This window comes from Cygnus atratus, chromosome 3, assembly GCF_013377495.2.
Source record: "Cygnus atratus isolate AKBS03 ecotype Queensland, Australia chromosome 3, CAtr_DNAZoo_HiC_assembly, whole genome shotgun sequence".
NCBI classification, from domain to species: Eukaryota; Metazoa; Chordata; class Aves; order Anseriformes; family Anatidae; genus Cygnus; species Cygnus atratus.
The window spans coordinates 87,252,538-87,274,876 of NC_066364.1; the positions used below are offsets into that span (position 1 = coordinate 87,252,538).

The window sequence follows — 22,339 nt, forward strand, 5'->3', positions numbered from 1 at the left end:
AATGGTAGGGAAAAAGAACATTTTTTCCAGCACCTCCATGCATGGTATTCTATACTGTGTGGGGTGTGTGCACCCCAATCTGGAAACCACTGGTGCAAGGAACCAAATGAGACCAGCTCCATAACATAGCTCTAGTGTTAGTCTCCTGCAGTCAGTATGTGTCCATCGTGTCTGTTTTACTTATTGGTGATTATATTAAATTCAGCCTGTTATGTTGGATGTTATATATGTAGGTGCTGAAACACTGTTTTTCTATATAATTAGAAGATACTTAGGTCCAAGAATGCCTGTTGTGGCAGTTGGGGCAGAGGGATTTTTTGTACTTGCAGGCATTTTAGTGCACTCTGGACCCTTATAGTACTGCGGCATGAAGCTTGGTGAGGGGGCTGCATACAGCTCAGGAGATTGAGGTGCACATTTCATTCCTTGGGACTGTAAGTGACCAGTCAGTGCTGACTGTATTTAGGATTGTGCAGCTTGTGCAGTAATTTATACAACTCTTACATGTCGTTAAAAGAACCACAATGATAAGCGTTGAAGGTGTATGGGTTTTAGTCCAGCTACTTTCTCTGCAGAGTAACTTTCAGCCTTCCTACTCATTAGCACTGCCTATGCTCCTTTTCTCCTTCAGAACTCCAGGATTTGAGTCTCTTGCTTTTCACTGGTCTCCTATGACCTAATTTATTACTCAAGCTCTGAATAATATCCTTCCCAATATTCTCATATTGTGTCACCTCCTCAAGGTCAACTCCCTAGAAAACTTTCCAATTTTTTGTGATGTAGACAGTGCCAGAAAATCTTAGATAGCTTATGTTTTTTTAACTAGTCCAGGAAGGTCTGGATTATGAGCTATTATTTTATGTTAATGGGTATCCACTTGAAAGAGCCTATTCCTACTTTTTTCTTCTTATAAACTTTTTCACACAAAAATGAGCACTATGGTAATGTTACGGTAATTGGAGAGCAGTCTGCTGACATTAGAAATATATTTGTTTGTTTTTTAATGACTGCATTTTTTGTGGCTTTTCTTTTTTCTCTTTGAAACTTAAAGCTGTCTTGTGGTGTGGGGTGCAGTAGATCAGTGCTCCTAGACCTTTGGATCTAAGGCTGGGGGTTCACCCCACTCACCAAGCCATATGGAGGTTCCTGGGTCAAGACATACCTGTATGGCAGATTGTCCCACTGGTGACCCGAATAGCCTTCTGGTTGAGCCTCTCTTCACAGACAAGAGTGGGAAATCTCAGGTATAAACACTCCTGACTTAGTTGGCTCAAAAAGGCACAGGTTAAATGGGATGGATCTCAGCTTACATATCTATTGCTCGGTTGCCAGAAATTGTAATGAAGCTGACATCCCTGGCTAGTGTCAGCTCTACTACTTCTGTGGTCTTCAGAGCCGTTGCATAACAGAGGTGTGGCCACATAGTTTAAATGTTTCTCAAGACATTTTTCCATTCTGTCTGATAGTATCCAAGTAGCTTGATGTCTAAGAGTATCTCTTTTCTCTGCCTTGTGCTACTGTCTGTTACTATTTTTTTTTTACTCCAAGAGTCCAGTACATCTTTTAGAAACAGCCTAATATTCTGTTATCAGAGCAGAGGATCCATTCAGTGACATCAACAGGTTGTACCAGTGCAGAAGCACTAACAGCTTAGTGCCATTATGGTCCAGTAACTCATTAATCTTGTAGTGCTTCAAGGTGGCTACGGCTGCTCAGCTGGCACCAGAAGGGAAGAGTGCATGCTGGTAGGATCCTGTAGCAATGAAGATGCCTGTTAGATATCTGTCCTGTTGAAATCTTTCTCAGTTTATTGAAAACAGATGTATTAAGATTAACTAATACACGTTATATTATGCATGCTCAGGCACACATACGCTCTACAGACTAGCAAGAGCCTTAAAAGTATGGGGAACATAGGAACCATTAGTTTTCATCAGACACAGGGTACGCTGATTTCAGTATTCTCTTTGACAATGGTAATTTATTCTGGACTGCTCAAAATGATACCTGTGAAATATTTATACTGCAGCATACCGTTTTGCAATATATATATACACATTTGTATTCTGCAGGAAAGTTTTAAGAATGATGGTTTTAAACCATGTTGCTAACTTGCTATGTTTTCAAGCCTGGCCTCACTAGAGATTTTAGTTCAGTTGCATGTCTTTAACAAAAAGGAAAATTCATACCAGCATATTGTAGAAATCTGAAGAAATGACTAAAGTACCTTGTCTGTATCTGTTGGCATCTTTATCGAAGGTCTGATACTGGCCATTTGCAATGCATTAATTCCCAATAAACAGCAACTCATGTTTTTTCCTTAGTACCCAGATTCTAGGCATGTCTTTGTCATATTCAACATATCAGCATCAGCGCTAATAAAATGAATAGATTCTACAAGTGTAATCAGGATAGGAGTAAGTCATCCCTTAACACTCTATCCACTTCCCTCCAAAAATAGCGTCTGAGTCATCTCAGATGTTGAAAATATTGGAAGCAGATTTAGCAAAGAGTGACTGTGAGCATCATGGATGTTAGTGAGCCAGAATCCTCCTGTCAATTATTTCTCAACTACCATTTTTGCTATACCCTTTTTATGTTTGGTAACCAGAACTTTAGGCCATTTTCCATGACAGAGCATGCCTTTAATTTTTCTGATAGCATTTGAATAATCTAATACTATTTTCCATCCATCCTATTTCTTCCACGCTGTAATAGCATTGTGGGGAGCTGTTGGTCAGATGGTGTTCATTTCAGTCACCTACACACAGGCCCATGATAGCATTTGACATGCCTCAGGGTAGCAGGCTCCTCATCCAATGATCTTGGAGGTGATACAGGTCCTATGAGAGAGTCAACTTTTGGACCCACATCGAGAGATGGTTGGAACACCTGGGTGCACATCTGTTGCCTCTTGGTTTGCTTTGTGTATATATCTTCACCAAGTCACTAACATCCAGCTTTTCTGCATGAGTTTTTCATAGTACTTGGTTTAAAACTGTGGAAGACCTGTCAGTCGTACAGCGAAATTATATTGTGTGTTAGTTTTAGGTTTCTTCATGATCATGATGCTCACTCAACACATGTTTATTTCTCTAAAATGTTTTGCTACCTTGTCCTTCATGATCTACAACTCCCTCCTCAGTTTTCAGTGGCAGGATCTCCTGATACGTGACAATGTAGTCTCCATTGAAGAACGACTGATAGTCCACTACTGTTATGCTTTTATAATGAAAAATGGACACACAGTGGGACTCAGCTTATAGACTGAGACAGCCTAAACATCAGCATCCACATGTGAGGTGCATGCTGAAACTTTCATTACCATCTGTGGAGGTTTAGAAATTTGTTCAGCTCGCTCTGATAAAGCCACTTAAAATTGGTCAGTTGAGCAGCTCTCTTGGGTACATTGACTGTATTGACTACCCTGGGAGAATTTGTTGTTAACAGTGGGGATTTAGACACACAGCTCCATTAGTAAACACCCAAGACTTACTTTCGTTTTCTGTTCCTTAACTGGCTTCTGCCAGTTCCTTAACTGGCTTCATGCCTTGGCCTCATGCATCTAATATTACTTAATTTCTAGGTGTAAGGCCCTTTCTGAGGACTGGGACCCCCATTCCAGTCCTGCAGTCTGATGTGCAGGTTACTTCCCTCACTCTCTCAGAGCCACACTGCCTTCAAGAGTGGGGAGCTCCAGGGAAGGTGACTGTCCTTCATGTGGATGGTTTGGGGGTCATTGTTAGAGAGCTCGTAAGACAGCTGAGCCAAGCATGCTCCGTGGGAGCAGCCTCTCTGGAATTCATGAGATTGTTCATGTCAATAAGCAATCCCATAAAATAGTAGAAAGAACTAAGGCAACAGAGTCCTAATGGACTCTGACTTTATCCTTGGATAGAATCTCAATGCTTTTCATTTCCAGTAATGACAGCATCCCTTCCCTTTTTTCATATATAGAAACTTCTAGTGTATACCTAATTTGTTACACATACTGCACCTTGTTTACAGTGAGTTGACACAACCACTAAGTGATGCTAATTGTTAGACAGCCTTTCAGCAGCTCACAGAAAGCTCAATTACTCATGGAGATAATGATCATCCCAGAAGCTGAGCCTGTACTTCCCAACTGAGAGAATGGATTTTAAATGGAGAGTTTGCTGTTGGGAGATAGAAATGCATAAAATGCCTGAAGATATAGGTAATCTGATTTTGTGAAATTTTCTTCCACTTGCTTTCCTTGGTAATTGCCATGTAGTAGTGCTGCATTAAGTAGCATCATAGATATTCCTCTAATTAGGCTTTAATGCACTGCATGATTTATTAAATCTTAATGCTGATAGTGGTACATGGAGGAGTTTGAAAAGATCTAGGAAAGTACAATTAATTTAAAGAAATGTATCTTATTATTTAAATATTTCTTATTTTTTCTGTTTAATTTAAATGTATTATTGTAGATCTGTAGTAGAATTTAAAAAATCCAACCGTTATAGTTCTTGGTTGTGGAACTAAGTTTTCAGTGCAAGGAAAATGGAGGTTTGTCTGTGAAAGAATGTAGAAAGTTTATTTTGCAGAATGGTATAACTGCAGCCTGAAAATTGTCATGTCTGCAACAGCGACATAGTGTATCAGTAAGGTTTTTCTGCACCAATGTAAACACTCAGCAATTTTAAAATCTCTAGCCAAAGGCATCATGGCAGCTATTGAGCTTCCTTACTGCAATGTCTTTTTTTTTTTTTTTTTTTTTTCAAGTATGTGCAATGTGGCATTTCATGGAGTAGAGAGAATGACAGAAAGAGAAGGCTGTTTGGGAGCTTGTTTATTTTATCTGTTGAGCAGACAAATCCTTCCAGAGCAAGAGCAATTCCCTAGGATCCTTGGCAGCATATTTTAAAATCTAAAATCATGCCTGTCCAGGCGTCTTAAGCAACTACTATTTGTTATTAGCGACTCACAGCTCTATCAACTTCACGAGACTAGACTGAAGCTAAGAACAGTGCTTTGAATTCAACCCTCAAAGATTCTGGGGTATTTTGGAGGCAGCCTGCTGCTTTGGTCTTCCTAACAGGAAGGAATGTGGTTGCAGCTGGATTAGAGGGAAGTAAAGACAGTTGTCCTTACCGAGTGTGATTCATTCTTTCTCAAGAATTCCCTAATAGTCAGGTATATCCTTTGAATCTAACGTTTGCTTACATCTTTAATGTTAACAATCTTGAAATGTCATGTGTAGTTAGCAATAAACCAATGAAAAGACCCTGCTAATTAGCTTAGCATTAATATTATTTTGTGTGAGGGGGGCATATTAATAGTATGTGAATGGGATATCATTCCTGAGCTATGTCATAATTCTGCATATATCCCTAAGTGGTTTTTTTAATTATTTTAGTAGTGCAAATGTAAGATAATATTTTTACATGCTGAAAATAACATTTATGTACAGAAAAGATTGGTTTGGGAAATGGTGAACTTCAGGACTGTTCTTTGTGGCTAACTTGATTTTCTTTGAGAGAGTCTTTTTTTCTTTTTCTGAACATGCCTGATCCAGACAGGAATAACACCACAAAGCTTGTTTATTTTGGCAATAATTTGGTTTCCTTGTCTGGATGAACTGCAGTACTTAAGACCCTATTCCCAACTGTTAGTTTCTGAAACATCCCTTTGTAATAATAGTTGAAAGATAAAAGACTGATCAACAGAGGCTGTAAACAGATTAATTCTAAAAAAGTCAGTGATCACATTAATTCATGATAGCTGAGAACCCAGCTTAATGGCTGCATATTTTTGCTTATGCAGATAAGTTTGAAGTAGGTTGCTGTTTTGTTTTTCCATCCAGTGTTGCAGATCTTAACTTTCTTTCCAGAGGAAGCTTCTGAAGTTCCTTCAGTATCACATTCAGCTTTTTAGGTCAATTTCTGTTCTTGCATTGCAGCATTCAGAGTAAAAATTTATTTGATAAGATTCTTATTAGAATTTTCACACATCTGTTATAATAGGCAGTATGAAGGTGACAGTATAAGGGAGCGCATTCAATATAGTTCCTCTATCGTTATCTGGCCAAGTCTGGCATAAAGGAAAATACTACCTTGTAACATTCCTCTTGTAAACATTTTTAGTTGATTTACTTCTCTCTCAATAAATGTGAATGTTAAAATGCAGTAGTCGCTTCAGTGAGTGCATGTAGTTTCTTGTACAAAGATTAAAAATTGATGGGATTTTACATGTGGAGGAACACGAGTAACAAATTTGAATGTAGTTTGTTGACAGTAATTATAACTGCAGAAGCTCAGAATAAGGAGAAAGAAAATCCTGGGAGTATGTAAACTAGGTTTTGGTGTTCTTATTCACAAATGGTATCCAGGAAGTCTGATAAAAAACAGACTGATATAAAGAAACTTACTTCAGCAGGGACATTCTTGGAAGTACGCCCTCTACCTATGCTATTTTATTTTCTATCATTCCTACTAGTTTACAATTAGTCATTGTAAACATCTTGCATGTTTAAAGCCATGCCATTTCAGGCGAATCTACATTTATGTAAGCTTATATCTAATTAAACTAGTAATGAACTAATTCAAGTTATTTACTACAGAGATTTCTATATGACAACTCTCATTATATTTCTTTTACTTAACTGAGGAAGCCTGTGCTGTCATTCTACCCACATTTTATGCACTGATTTTCCAGGAACATTTTTATTTTGAAATATGCTTTTAAAAAAGCATAACTGCATGTTATTATGCAAATTATAGTATATTAATCTACTTTATCCTTAGGTCATTGAATACAATCTTGTTTATAAACAACAAAGGAAAACAGAGGAGACCCTCAAAACCAGTTTTCATCCCCTTGTCATTGCTTGAATAATAGCGATTTCATTAACAAGTCCTGTGACAGGGAGAATTCACCCTTCACATGACACTCATTTGTCACTTATCCTGACTCCTCTCTCAGCAGTAGCAGAAGAGTTGGGGCTCAACCCACCCATCACCAGTTCTACAGGTTTGTTTATGCCCAGCACCAAATATGGTGCTGGCCTCACTATTTCAGTGAATTGTGGTGGTGTTTTACCACCACAGGGATTTGTGGATGGTAAACAGGCTATTCATGTGAGCAGGACATCACTTCCCCTTTTATCGATGGTGAGCAGGAAAGAGCATTTTTCACCTGCTGCTGGATCCCCAGCCATCAGTGCTTCTTTGGATTTCTGTTAGTTTCTGCACTTAGGTCTGGAGTGATTGCACAGAACTTTATATAAGACCTCAGCGTTTGGACTTTTTCCTAAGCACCATGTTGCAAGAATATCATTTTATATGGTAGTGCTTCCCTTCAGTGAATATAATGGCTTCTTTCCTATAAAAAGTTGCTTGGAAGATCTGTGTGCTAGTTCTTTTACTTTTTGTATACTTAGTTAACAGGAGGGAAGAAAGATGCACGAACTGCTGTGAGATGTGTAGTGTAATGTTGGATAGCTTTGTAGTACTCAGACAAAATTAATCTATTAATTCATGGAAATATTGTGATCTAATGAGCAGTATTAAAGTTTTCCTTGCAGAGCCTGTTGATGTAATTGAATAGTGCTTACACTTAAACAGTTGATAGCATGTAAGTAGAAAAGGCAGAGTGGTGAGGGGAAGTTAGAGAGAGACTTGCGTGTTCTCTGAAGTGCATATGAAAAGGAATTTGGAAAGCTAGATGAGGAACATTTCAAAAGTTATCTTCATTTTCTTCAACACTTTGGTTACAGGAAGGGAGTTGTCATACATCCTCAGGGTTCAGGGTTCGTTTGGGTACGTATGGGCTTGTTTCTAAGGATTAGGAGGATTTAGGTCCTTGAAATTTGTTTTGTTACACATTATTTTGATTAAACAAAAACATTCAGACTTGATTAAATTAGTTTATTTGGAGCTGTTCAAGGTCGTCTGAGTATCTTGAAAACAAGTGATGTAATTACAGTTGCAAATGGAGTATCAGTGGTTTCAGTTTCTTTGTTCATGATTTGCGCCCTGTTCTTGTGTTTCCAATCCATAGCCATGGCAACTTTATCGGGATTCGTGTTGCAAAGTTTCTCCTTTTTCTCTGCATCTAGCCTTTCAGAGACTCTATATGGGGGCATCTCAACACGGCACCCCACCAAACTGTGCCAGATGTGGGTAATCAAGGCCTTGGGATACCAGAAAAATCAAAGCTTGTTATTATCAATTAATTGCTCAAGAATGAGGAGAAAACTTAAAATGTTTGTAGCTCCTTAAACCAGTCTCCGTATCTCTAGAGGGTGGGTGTTCATTTATATAAACAAACTGTTAAATTTGTTCATTCAAATGTTGGCAGATCCTTAATACACAGCTGAGAGATTTGGTTTACAAGTGTTCACTTGTGTAAAGTGAAGAATCTGTTACCTTTCATAGGTCCATTAATGCTTATTGTTTTGTTTGTAAGATACCCACATGTGAACTGAAATTTCTTGTTGTCTTGTGCAGGCCTATCTCCCATGTTTTTTTTATCAGGCTTCAGGCAGCTATTTCACACCGTAATGGATATTGTTACCCCTCCCACACACATACACACTTCAGAGGAGAAGAGGAGCAGCCCAATGAAAATCTGGCTCCAATGGGCCTTTTGTCTGAATGCCAGTTGTTAACATACGTGCAAGACCAGCATATTCTAATGGTCTCTCCCAGCACCTGGCCTGTGTTTTGCTGAGAATGTCCTCTATGCCTGCTGGCAGCGTTGACCTGTTCTGTTTAAGTTCTTTAAGCTCAATGACTAAAAGCAAAATTTTTTTTTTCAGAAGTTGAGCTGTTCAAACATCCACTGGCTTTGTATCCAGTTCCTGTCTTAAGTGGTCCTTTCCCCAAGGCTCTTTGCCCTTTGTTGACCTGTGATTCCCAGAGCCTTGTCAAAGAAAAGTAGCATTTCCTCTCTCTGCCTTTTCGGAGGCTTACTCCCTTTCAGCTCACTTTTCTTGATTTGTCTGCATTATAATCCTAGCTCTGGTGAAATTACCTGCCTGTGATTTCTAACACCAGCGTTATAATTAAATGTAGTCCTTTCCCCTGTACATAGACTTCTGAGGAAACATCACAATTAACATGTATATGCCTATTATGCCTATTTAAAATTACCAAATATTTTATTTCAATGTGTTTCAGTCTTCAATCTTTTGACAAAGTTCTGCATTACTCATAATGTTTGCAATTCGAGATTATCAAGTTTAGTCTGGACATAACCACATAAGAACAAATAGAATGTATGCATTAGAATTGTATAATTAAGATTTTTTTTTTATTGTATAATTTTATATTTTCAGAATCTATTTCATATATTCCCATTTAAAGTTCATTTCTCATGCGCTAGGCCAGACCCTCAGGAGGTGTAAATCAACACATTAATCAGTTGACTTAGTGATTTTTTTTTTCTGTTGATATGGTAATACAGAGAAATTAAACATTTTTCACTATTTACCTCATACTTGGCCTTTCAGTAGTGTTTGTTTGCACTTAATTGCACAAGTTACTTGTGTGAATAACCACAGCAAACCATTCTGAAGAGGACATGAAGGAACCCTTTTCTGTTGATATCTTCCTACTCAGTATGTTTAGCACAACCCTTTGCTTTGAAGCAAAGCTTTTGGTGCCGCTTCGGGGGAGGAGCACTTGGTCAAGGAGAGGTACCCAGCTACACTGCCTTCCACAAACCAACCGCTTTACAGGAATGGGAGCTCAGAAGAAAAAAAATGGTTTTGGTGGAAATACTGAGTACATTTGTATTATTTTTTAAAGGCTGTATTTCATGTTACCTTGTTGCCTCAGGGCTGGGAAGAGAGGGAAGAAAGTTGATGGGTTAGGCTTTTTAAAGGCTTCCTCAGTGAGACCCTTTGTTTGCCTTTTTTTCACCATACTTCTTTCAAATGCCAAATTGCTATCATCATGATGCTACTTGACGCTGTTTCATTGTGCAATATTACTTCTGCAGGAAATCCAATAGTTTTCCCTGTTTGCTTTCAGCCTTGCTCAGACAGATCTTTACAAGCACCTGAAAATCTTTGTGCATTGTCGCCAATGTGGTAAACCTGCTCATTTGTGGCAGTTCAGGGAGAAATGATGTGTGAGTGAGAGAGAGATCTTGCTTTCATTACTGACGGGATCAAACACCTTTCTTTTTGCCCTGAAGTAATGGCTGTTCTGCAAGGCCATCTTTCATAAGCCTGGATCAACAACGGCCTTCTCCTGGAGAGGATGGTCTTCTCAAGGTGACTAGGCCTCTCACTGCCAATTTGCAGTGCTGCAGCTTGAAGTACTTTTAGTCAGTTTATATGAAATGAAAATATGAGATAAGATGATAAAAATATTAAGCGCACATTTGCAGAATAGAATGGAAAAACATTTTTGGTTGTTTACACATATGTGCCAACCTATCTGGTGATGAGGCGTGCACATCCCACATCTTGTCAGGGCAATCTGATGGTGCTCTGCTCCAAGCCAGTCTGGTCGCTGCATTGCTGTAGCACTTCTCCTGGGCCAAGTGAATTACACAGCTGGCTTGGAGCTCCATGGGCTGCTTTGTCTTCTTGCGACACTTAACACACAGGTTCTTTTTCCAATGCTGATATTTAATAGTGTTAATAATGGCCATAGGCTGTGGTTGTCCAGAGATTACACCACTTGGACTGTACTCCAAGCTCTAGGTTCATAATTACCTTGCATTATCTCATTTTTATTGTAATTCAATATAAACTGAGCAATACCAATTCAGCAAATTGTCAGAATTACTGCAAAGTCTAGATTTTTAAAAAATATATATTTTTACAACCAAAATCTTATCTTTAAACTGAGAACTGGTGAATAGATACTTTGTTATTTTTCTGAAAAAAATGACCGTAGTTTGTCTTTAACAGATATTAAGGTATTTTTTCTGTTGCTTTTGTATCATTTAATTCTTGAAAACGTTGACAGCTCAGCTAGATTGTAGTTGCTTATGAAGTCCCAAATCATATTTTTAGGTTGTGCTGAACCATGTCTATTACTGTTTGTATACGAGTTAAGAAATATTTTTCATTTAATGTTGATAATTTTAATGTTTCATCTGGTAATTTACATTGCTGTAAGTGTGCAAGTAGTGACTGAAACAGAAGTAATAACCCTTCTCTTTATATTGGAGTTAAAGTATCTCTGAAATCGTTTGAGTAGAATTTTTATTTTTACAGTTTTTATAGGCAGGTATACAAAATCTTTTATCTGAGAGAGAAATGTTGAGCAAAAATTTGGACACTCAGTAAGACATGGTTTTTCAGAGAACAGCTAAGGCTTACAGTGAAAATGGAAGATTTATTTCCAGTACTATATATTCTCCAGTGAGGCTTTTTCCCTGTCTTCCTGAGGTGGTCCAAGCTTTACAGAAATGGGAGGATGACTAAATAGGAATACCTGTACAGAAGCGTGAATAAGAGGCCCAGCCAGGCACAGCATTCATTTAGTGTCTTGTAACAGCATAATGAAATAAAATAGCTGGGATCTCTAATAGAAGAATGTACTTGCTGTGTTTGTCATGGAGAGAAGATGTGAACCAGGCAGAGGTCACAAGGAGGGGAAGGGAAGTGGTTCTACCACAAGGCAATCAAAAGCGTGTGTCAGAGGGATAGTTGTTCCTCAGATGTCAGAAGAATAAAGGGCTCCAGCCCTTTTCCCTTCTTCCTCAACTGCTGTGTCAAATGTAGTCAGATAATATTAACTGTAATTACAGCTGAAGTAATTAACTAGATTTTTCTTTCTGTTTCCATTTCAGTTATTTGCCACCTTCCATGCATGAATGGAGGCCAGTGCAGTTCTAGAGATAAATGCCAGTGCCCTCCTAATTACACTGGTAAACTTTGTCAGATCCCTGTGCAGAGTGCCAATACTCCAAAACTGTATCACCACCCACAACAGGTGAACAAGGCTGTAGGATCTCAAGTTATCCACTCGACTCATACTTTACCACTGACAATGTCTGGACAACAAGGTGTAAAAGGTAACTTTTTTCTTGTTGTTTTTTTTTTTTCATTTGGAATTGAGGTTATTTACATTTCAATTTAGTAAAATTTAAATCTAATGTAAAACTAAATATGTAATCTATGTTTATATTTGTTATATCATTTGGTACAGTCCTTAAGTTAATTCTGTGGTCAGCTTTTTAATGTAGGATGGCCATGATATGATTCAATTAAACAGAACAGTGTTTCCATGTAATATAACAATATCATAGAAAAAAAAAAGAGGTTTTCCTACTGCTACATAAATGCTGTGAAGAAGGGTAGATAAAATATTTTCCTCAGCCATGTTGTAGTGTTAGTCCCTACAGATCCCTAAAACTTTTCCAACTTAAAAAAAAAAAAAAAAAATGGGGGTTGGAAAGGGAGAATAAGAGAATATGTTTGTCTAAACAGTTAGCAGAGCAGAAATTTATTTTTGTGGCTATTTGATTCCAGTTCAAATTATTTTAGACAAAATGGTGGACAATAAAAATATTCTTTAACCAGCAAAAACAGTCCTCTCTAATAGCCATGAAGAGCCTTACTTCTTATTCTGTGTCTTTTCCCTGTACATTTACCTGCAATAGAACTTAATTAGCAGAACTTAATTAATCTTCTCCCCTCAAGTATTCAATTGAGTTGCATGTTTTAAGGGCATTTTATGCTTCCATGAAAAGGGGTTTGAGGCTCATAAACAGAAGTACACATTAATTGACCGGAGGTTCTCAATCTATATAGTCATACTTAAAGCTACAACTGTATTTAAAAACAGAAGTATATGAAAAAACATTTCCTCCCTTTTTATCTGCCAAATCCTGAACTCAAAGTTCAGTGAAGGGAGTGGTGGTTTTAGATGGTTGAGATGCTGGCAACTGTTACAGGGGCAAACTCAGGACTTGGCAGGTATATAAAGGTGAAGGAATGAAATCTGAAGCTTTTTCTGTGTTCCAGAGAAAGATGATGGATCTGAAAAAGACAATAAAACTTACTATATATCCAAAAATAACCCAGTAGAGTTTGAGTTTTGGAACTTTGAATGGGATTCTTTTCACAAAGTACGACCACAAATATTAATGTCACACCAGCCAATTTGGACACCCATGTTTATATAGCAGTCTTTACAATCCTATAATGTCTTTCTTTCCTATGTGAAGAGTTTTCATTTTCTTGGTTTCAAGAAATCAGACTCTGTGTTCTTTCAGCTTTCCCTCTAACCCCAAATTTGGGTGTTGTCTGTATTTTTGTCAGTTTGAGGCAATTTATCCAAATTCTAATGTGCAAAAAAGAAGCATCTTAAAGGTACCTGGGATCTCTTGATGTGTTTTATTACTAATTTTTCTTATGTGTTTTTCTTTCAATTACTTTAGTGAAGTTCCCTCCTAACATAGTGAATATCCACGTGAAACATCCCCCTGAAGCCTCAGTTCAGATACATCAAGTTTCAAGAATTGACAGCGCATCAACAGGACAAAAAACGAAAGTACCTCAGCCAGGACATCCACAGGTCTCTTACCAAGGTCTTCCATATCAGAAGACCCAGAAAGGACATACTACTTACACAAATCAACAACCCATTCCTCATGTGTTTCCTGTTTCAGTTAAAACTCAGCTTGGACGCTGCTTCCAGGAGACTATTGGAACACAGGTAAGAAATGTTGGCTTAGATTTTTCAGACAGGTACCTTTAAAACAATATTATGAAAGATTGAAATAATTTTTCACCAATCACAGGGAAAAGATGTATTTGACATTCTTTTCCAAAGAAAATTTTTTTGAGAATGGATTTTAGAATGTTTTAGCAAGTAATATTCTGCTGAACCTTCTTCTTCTTAAAGCTAATCTGTTTATTTTCTGTAAACTTGTATCTCTGATGTTTTTATTTCAGGTATTCTAGCTATAATTTCTCCGTTTATAAGCTATTTCTCCAAATAAAAACACGACTCATGTTGTAGCTTCATCTCCTGATCAAACTACTAAGGTTACACCATCTTCCACAGCTTGGACTGTCCTTTACTTTAATGAACATCTTTGCTTGTGCTTTTCAACAGCCATGGGGGTTTCAAAGAGTTGCAGTTTTCTCCAAAATTCCTATTCAACAACTTTGTATGTTTGACCGTATTGTAGGCTAATGGTTTGAATCTGTTGAAATGTGACCACTGAATGGGGTAGAAAAATCGTGAAAGCCAACTGAGGGTTTGCTAAAGCATTAAAACCTTAGTTCATTTTAAAATAGCGTGTTCTCACCAGTGTCTTATATATGACTATTAAAAATTGTGTATTCTTTCAGCTGTTGAAAACACTTCAAGCAATACAGCATTATCATTTTTCCGTATTTTCATATTTATGTAGCTATACAGAGAGGGAAAATATACATATGAATAGATTGCAAAAAAGTTAGTCAGACCCTATCATCTATCGCTTTACCACCTTGCCAAAATTGTATTTTTCAGACTGAATTACACTCAATGTGTGCCTCAGTCTGAAATTTGTGGGGAGATTTAAAAAAAAAACACTCATCTGTTTTGAGGGTTGATGCTAGAGAATGAATATGTTGTTTTACTCAGGCAAAAAAAAAAAAAAAAAAAGGTGACTGTTACATTGAAGATTTGTATTATCTATATGATGTGAAGCAGAAACTTAAATTCATCAGGAAGGTCAGTTAGCTTTTGGTCTTTCAAGTAGCATGCACATAAAGTTGTCCAACTTACAAACATCTACAAATATATCTATTTCCGATATATTCTGCAGGCAATTGTTAGACATTGGCAGCTAAATTTTCTAATTGTCATAGCATTCTTACTAGTGAAAAAATTAAACCTAGTTTCAGAAGCCATTTTTGTGGAATTAAAAATCCCAAAACCTACTGATGCAATACCATCACGTGATTTTTTTTTAAATAATTAATTCTGAAAAATGCTATGAAATTAACATCATCATGCCCCCCCAATTTTATTTTTTTTAATTTAACTTTAAAATTTTAAAATTTAAAAAAATCACAATTAAGCTAGCAAATGGAGCATTAAAGGTTATTGTTCATTAATTGTTGAATTCTTGATTTGGAATCCACAGTATTAATTTATACTGATGAAATCTTCATGCTTGTCTGTTTCAGGAATAGTAAAAACTTTAACATTTTCTTTGGGAACCTGATTCTGGCAAGTGTTGAAGCATATGTTTAACTGCAAGTTTATGGGTTTTACTTAAAGAAGCTGTGCCTGTGTCAAACACACTTTCTGTTTCCTACGAGTGAGAGCTCTAACAAATATGGCATTATCATGTGGAATCTTAAAATGCTGGAAATAATTTATCATACTTAGTGGTTTATTATTATTTATTCATACTTGTATTTGTGCTCATATATAGAGGAAGACAAAATTCCTTCCTCAGAATGTTAGACTTGGCAATGAGTGCTTCATCTTTTATTTCTTACTTATTACAGTGAATAAATTTAATGTCTGTTCTTTCTGCCACATGGTTGAGTGGGATATTTCAAATGTTGTATCCCAAATGATCAGTGTGCTATGCTTGCCCCTCACATTACACTGGTTTTAAAACTAAAGCTTAATCTGCACTCACTAGAAGACAGTAATTTGCTCCCTTTTTAAAAGGAGAGGAAAGGGGAGATATATTTGTATTTTCTTCATGTTTGATTCAGAATCCTACTAAAATACTTAGTCTCCAATTTTTGTAATGTTTTTTACACTATTCCTGAAAAACTATGCCTTTGCAGTGCTCTCAAGGAGTAGTGCCTCCTAGATTAGAATAATGCATTCCTTTTTTTTAAAAAAAAACTTCATTCATCCATTCAGCATTAGTTTTGGAGAAAAGCTTAGTAAGGTTTTTTAGAGGCCTTTGGTATTTAATTTAATAGTTCCATGTAGAGTTAGAGTTGTAGGGTGGCATTTTGTAGAGCTTTTATTTAAGACCTTCCCATAAATGTAGATTCAAGTGACTCATTCACCTTTCAAATTTGGAACTGAAATACGTTTTTCCTACAGTCAGGCAATGAATATTGTTTATTTGCATATTGTAAATATACCTTGAGCTGGGAAAGACACCTATTTTTCTTTAATCCTGTTCTAAAATAATTTGGTTTTCTGGTTTTTTGATATTTGCTTTGCTAAATATGAGCGTTCTCTAATTTGTTCAGACAAGCTGCTGAACTGTGCTTTCCTTCTAGTGGCAATGTGTTGCAAGTTGTTTCTGGAGTTTAGGCTGGATAATTTTGGTATCCTTACTGTTTTCAACGATCATCAGTGTTTATACATTTTTTTGCAGGGTGGGTTGTATATTTGGCTTCAGTAATGTTATATTAAATATCCTGGGACCAGAGGTGACTTTACTGTCTATAGAACAGAATGATGGGAGGACGTGTGTGTGGCCTCTTGTAGGCAAATCAACCAAGTTAATAAAGACTTGGCAGAACTTGATGTTTTTATCCTGTGTTTTTAGCCTGGACCGAACATATCAGAATCTTTACTACTTGTGTGTGTGTAACCTCTATCATTTTATGTTTCTCTACTTCAATTTATTTATTTTTATTACTCTTTGTTCTCTCCATCTTTTTCCTTGAATTTCTTTAAAATCAGATCATTTGTTTCTAATTGCTTTGTCTTTTTTTTCCACAACCTTCTGTGGAATATTTGTAGTCTCCCAACGCATTCTTCCTCACCCCACCTTAGTTAAATTCCTTTAATTTGTCTTATTCAAAAACAGTAGTCCTGCAAAAACAGTAAGGTAGTTGCTATACTCAAATCCCAAGGCAGCCAGGGCGTGTTTTCTGCAGTTTAGTCAGTGCATACTGTTCAGTTTAGCAGCTGGAGCCATCCTGAAACAAAGCTTGGAGGACATTATGCTACAGACAGTTGAAGAGCCCGGTCATATTCTCAAGCCTCAGTTCACTCCGAATTCAGAACACAGAAATTCTTCTAGGCCTCTTGTTTGCTCACTTGTGTTATAAGTGACTAATAACCAAAGGCAGTTACCATGAGAAAAGGATACTAAAAGATAAGTGAAAATATGGCAGTCTCAAAACTGAGAGGACAGAGGAAGAGGAAGAGAGTGAGTAAGAGGGGCTAGAGGAATGATACTTCCTATTTTAAGTAGGATAGATAAATGAAAACCTATGTTTTCATAAATACAAACACACACATGTATGCGTTGCTTGATTGTGACTGTTTTCTGGAGTGTCCTCAGCATTGGGAAATATAGTGGAAAGAGGAGCTATAGAAGTAGTACTAATATTACAATTTTTTTAAAAATGTAGGAAGAAAAAATAATGTTCTGGATGGCTCTTTTTCTACTCGAGTAAATTCACTTATCCTGGCTGCCTCTCTTCTCTGATTGGCACACTTAACAAGTATTTACCCTCTGGGAGATGTTACAATGATTGCTCCAGGGTTGCTTTCCATGTTACGTGATAGCTTACTATGATACGTCGCATACAAAAGTAGTGGTTCATCAAATATTTTCCTAATATCAAGAAGATTTTTACAGAGTGTATCACGAACTGGTGGTTAACCTGCCGACCAGAAACTGAGTGTTGTCTTAGAAATACAGGGATCAAACTCTTTATACAAAACAAGATATGGTTTTTGTAACTGATGTTGAGAAAATAGAGACCTGAAGTCAGAAAACAGATACAGTGGGAGCAGTAGGACAAAAATCCTACTTCAGGTAAAGGGCAATATATTTGTAGACACCACTGTATGCTACAGTGCCTTCCAAAGCTAGACATTGGGCATGATGTTTTGAAAGGTCCTCTACAGCCATGTTATGTCTGTGTTTCTGAAATCCAAGGAGTTGGTCATCTTAGAGCACTGATTCTATGAGTCCTATTTAAAAAGCAAGCGAATAAGGATGATTCATTTTTTTTCTTTTCAATTCCTCCTCTTCAGCTGCTTTTCATTGTAATTCTAATAAAAATGCCTTTATTATGATACAGAATATCTTGTTATTTCCCAAAATACTTTTACAGTGTCAGTGGTGCACCTAGTAACAATTATGGTTTAATCTCAAGTCCTGTTAAATTTACTTTATTATTACCTTGCATTTAAATTGAGAAAAGAATGTAGATGCCTACTACCTGGCAAAATTCATATGAAGGGAATTAAGCACCAGGGTTTTCTCAAAGTTGTTTGTTTTTAGCTCCCCCTCAGAATTGGTTTGGTCTCTCTTTTGCATAACTGTAAAGAGCAAGGCATTTTTTGCAAAGCATCAAGGAATTGGCAAAGCTCTTTAACTTTTTTTCTCTTTAGCAGATATTTTTAAATATCAGTTTTACTGAAGGAGACTTCTGGTGATCTCAGCATCTATAACTTAAAGACAAAATCAGAAAGACTTCTCATTTTAAGGAGAGACAGATTTGAAGTTGCTTACCTGGCTGGAGGTGACATAGACCAAATGTCTGGAAGAGATGCTGGCTAGGAGTCACATTTGCCTGTGCTTGTTCATTCCTTTTCACTGTCTCGGTTGTGCTGGTGCAACTGCTAAGAGTGGGTGGTCTGCTCTCTGAAATGATCACTGTTGTAACTTCAGTTAAAAGTGCTCTCTTCTGACCCGCTTATTGGAGGTTTCTTTAATTTCACACCAGTTCCACGCCACAGTGTTCAGGGGATGATATGTTCACTTGTCAGTTGTTTGCTGAGTGATGCTTTGTGTTTCCCTTGCAAAAGGCTTTGAGAGGTGGTGTAGAAAAGCTCTACACTTGTTACAGCTCCATTGAGAAGGACGCTTGGATTGGAGTTGTGCTGGTATTGTGAAGTGTGAGACCCCCTCCTCTCTGCTGTTAAACTTGATAGAAAATGAAATAAGCCAAGTGATAGATGGCAGCCAGAAAAGTTCAGAAATTGTCGGTTTTATCATGATAAAGATTCTGACCTCAAGTCATTAGGCGTTTACTTATCTGGATTCACACAAGGACATATATTGACTGTGTACTTAAATTACAGAAAATACATAAAATGTTTAGGAACTGGGCTTAGATCACTGCTGATTTTTGTTTTCCCAATAGGGAATATAAAACAAAGGCATTAAACTCTTGGAGTTAGAAATCAGAGCAGCAAAGTGTGTTGATAGCTCTTAATGCATAACCTAATCTATCTATCCTACTGTATGTAATATGATCATAGTGTCTGTAGTCTGGAGGTGATGACAATAGCAATATGCCAACTGAAGCTACTCCTTCAACCACAGAGATATCCCTGATGAACTTCAGATTGAATAAAACATTTCCTATGGAGTTAAATTTCTTTTTTTTTTTTTTTTTGACAGCTCTATGAAATGAACTTCCATATTCATATTCTTAATGCAAGAAAAATGATACAAGTAAAATTCTGTGCTTCATACTGGTCCTTTTCCCTTAGAGCACTTCTAAAGAACTTTTTTTTCTTTAGAATAGTCTTAAAAATACCATCTCATAAAATAAAATAACTGTCTGGAATTCCTTGAAGCTCATGGTTTGGCTTCTGAAGTTTTTAAACAAATAGACTGTCAGAAATCAGTGTGGATTCATTTACAGGATTAATGTTTCATTCACAATAGGTTCTTTGCAAAATCAATACCCTGAAATATCAGAAGATTAAAGATGTATCAGATACCAAAAACACTAAACATTGTTTTAATTACTCAAATAAAAGAAAGCTGGGTAATTTTTGCTTGCCTAAGAAGAATGTTCTACTTAAGCCAAAACAAATTCTTTACCAGTTCTTTTAGAAAGTCTGGAAGTATTTAAGTTTCTCTCCTCTGGTTATGAGACAATGCCTGTTAGTGCGCCAGTGTTGCAGTGGATAATGCTCTTCATTTGTAACAACCTGTCAGTCAGCCCTGGTCACTGAGCTAATTAAGTGTGTTTGTTAATTGTTTCACTAATAGGGTTTATTAAGTTTGAGGTTTCCTACCCTGTTTGTGGTGCCTATAGGGGAAAGAAAAAAGAAGGAACAATCCAAGGTCTGTGCCTGTTGAATAGTTTACAGAAAGTTAAACAGTATATCCATTCACTTCTGCTATTGTGGTATGTGAAATGCAGCCTTTTGAGCTGAATCCCAGAGTCATTAACTATTAACTCAGGCAAAGCACCTATCGATTTCAGTCATAGTTAATCATGTGACACTCCTTTATTTATGCCTGTATTGTGGTTTTAACTAATAGCTCGTGACAGGGATTTGTAGATGGGTCACGCAGGAGTGGGGGTCCCAGGAAACCTTCTGGTCCCTCAGCCAGAGTCCTTTGTGGTTGCCCTGAGACTAATTGCCAGGCTGGCTCTCTGCTGCACTTCAATGGGGAGCTGAATACATTCCTCCTACTGCCTTAGCAGAGGAATTTTGAGGATATAATCCTTCCTTTTCCCTGGCATTGGAAAATCTTAAATCCTGGTGGCAGTGCCCAACTCAAGGGCTGTTAGCACTGTGGAGATGGGACAGAGGCTGGACAGAAGGAACGAAGAGGTGATGTGGCTTGGGATGGCCTTTGTGCACCAGCACAGGGTCAGCCAAAATTTCAGTCTACCAGTGGGAATATTCAGTACTTCCTCCAGTTATATAAAATATTGGCATAGAAGCCCAGGCACGCATGGGGAAAATATGTGGACTCAAAACAATGCTTTCAGTGTCTGTGAGTGCTTTACCCAGGAAGAACTTAGTTTTATAGCAGTACCATGTGTGCCTCACAGTGCTGCTACTGCTGAGACACTTTCAGCACAGTTCAGCTCTTTTATACCAATCCTTCATGGCTTCTTTGCCTTCTGGACCAATCAGAATCATCTCAAAATTGAGATGATTTCTTGTGACAGATGTATCATTCATGAAAATCTGTTCTCCCTCTGTAAGGAGTTTTCCAGAAGCCCTCAGGAATACCAGCCGGATTAGTTTAAAATGCGTGTGGATGATGGATAGAAAATTGTAAACCTATGCTTAGAAAATGGCATCATCTTCGTGCATAGTGCAAGCTGTGTGCAAGTGTTTAGCTTCACTGCTTATTTTAAGCTCATGCTTATGTGTTGGAGTTGTGTTGAATAGTGAGACAAACTAAAAATAGCTATGGATTCCCCCAAGTGACTTTTCCAGTCACTTGTGACTCAGAGACTGGAACAAACTGTCTGAAGAACTAATGAGTTCTTCTCGGAGGTAGGAAGTGGATAAGACTTGTGAAGAGGAAAGAAATTACCTAAAAGTTTTTGAGACCTGTAGAAACAGAGCTTCAATTCATTGATGCTTAGGGGCTGAGAATAGGAGGAGCGTCTTAAGAAATTGTAGCTGGCTAGTAAAAGCTTGTGCAGTGCCACGAGTGTTGGAAATATCTGAAGCATTATTAGATGTACCAGAGAAATCAGGGTTTATTAGCCATAGAAGAACTCTGTTTCTGCTTGGCTTAGGACTTTGCAGAGCAGTCATTTTTTCTGGTGCATAGCTCCAAAATTACACAGATCTTACACCACGAGGAGCCCCATGTGGCAGTTGCTTTGCCTCGCTGGCCAGTTTCTACAATGATCTGGACACTAACCAAATTATCATTGATTCTTCAAGCTTTAATTCACCATAGAGGCAGTGGGAGCAGCAGCTTTAATCATTGCCAGTTTTTACTGACAGGACTACAAACCACAGTTGCCAGATGACTCAGAATTTGGCATCCTTATTTTTGCTCATGGTTTTTATATGGAAATTTGAAAAAGTTATGACCACAGAGATCATGATTTTCAGTAGAGTGCAAATGCTGTAGCACCACACCTAAACTCGAAGTGGGCTTTAGGCCATCTTCCTCCTCCTTTCTTTTTTACTTTTCTATTTTTTAAAGCTTTGTTTTATTTTCCTTTTAATTTCCTACTATTAAATGACACCTATTCTAGGAAGAGAAAAAAAGGCTAGTTAATGATGGCATGTTGGCTCCCAGTTAGTAGAGTCTTGCCTCTACACATGCACGCTGCTGCAATGTGTCCTTGAGGCCTGTGACCTTGTGAGGAGCACTGGGTGTTAGTTATGTGCCTTGCTGCCCAAATGCTCAGTTTCTGAGATCATAGGGGGAGGTGCAGCATCAGCCTTGATTCCTCCCACTTCTTTTCAGAGCGAGAAGAGTTGTAAAACTGAGGTACAAGGCGGGAAAGGAGAGTTGAATGGAAAATGGTTTAGCTGACTCTCACAAGCTACCACACTATATGACTTTAGTCAGTGGCTTCCCCTTTGGAGAAGCAGTACCAGTTCTAGAAAAGTAGTTGAGCGGCTGTAATTATAAAATAAAATGGTCCTCCTTAGAGCATGCTCACTTGAGATGCAGGTGGAGAAACCAATGTTGTGTACCATGAATTCTGTAAGTTTTTTGAGCAGCCAACTTGAGGAGACGTCAT

General features: G+C 37.6%; 1 protein-coding gene across 11 annotated transcripts in view; it reads left to right on the plus strand.

The window, feature by feature from the left end:
• The window catches only part of LTBP1 (latent transforming growth factor beta binding protein 1), a 202,107-nt gene that overhangs the window by 76,951 nt on the left and 102,817 nt on the right, over positions 1-22,339 (plus strand). For all 11 annotated transcript variants that reach the window (XM_035557280.2, XM_035557270.2, XM_035557235.2 and 8 more), the window contains 2 exons: positions 11,779-12,003; positions 13,372-13,649. In XM_035557280.2, coding sequence (XP_035413173.1) covers positions 11,779-12,003; positions 13,372-13,649 — 503 coding nt within the window. The remainder of the gene's footprint in view (positions 1-11,778; positions 12,004-13,371; positions 13,650-22,339) is intronic.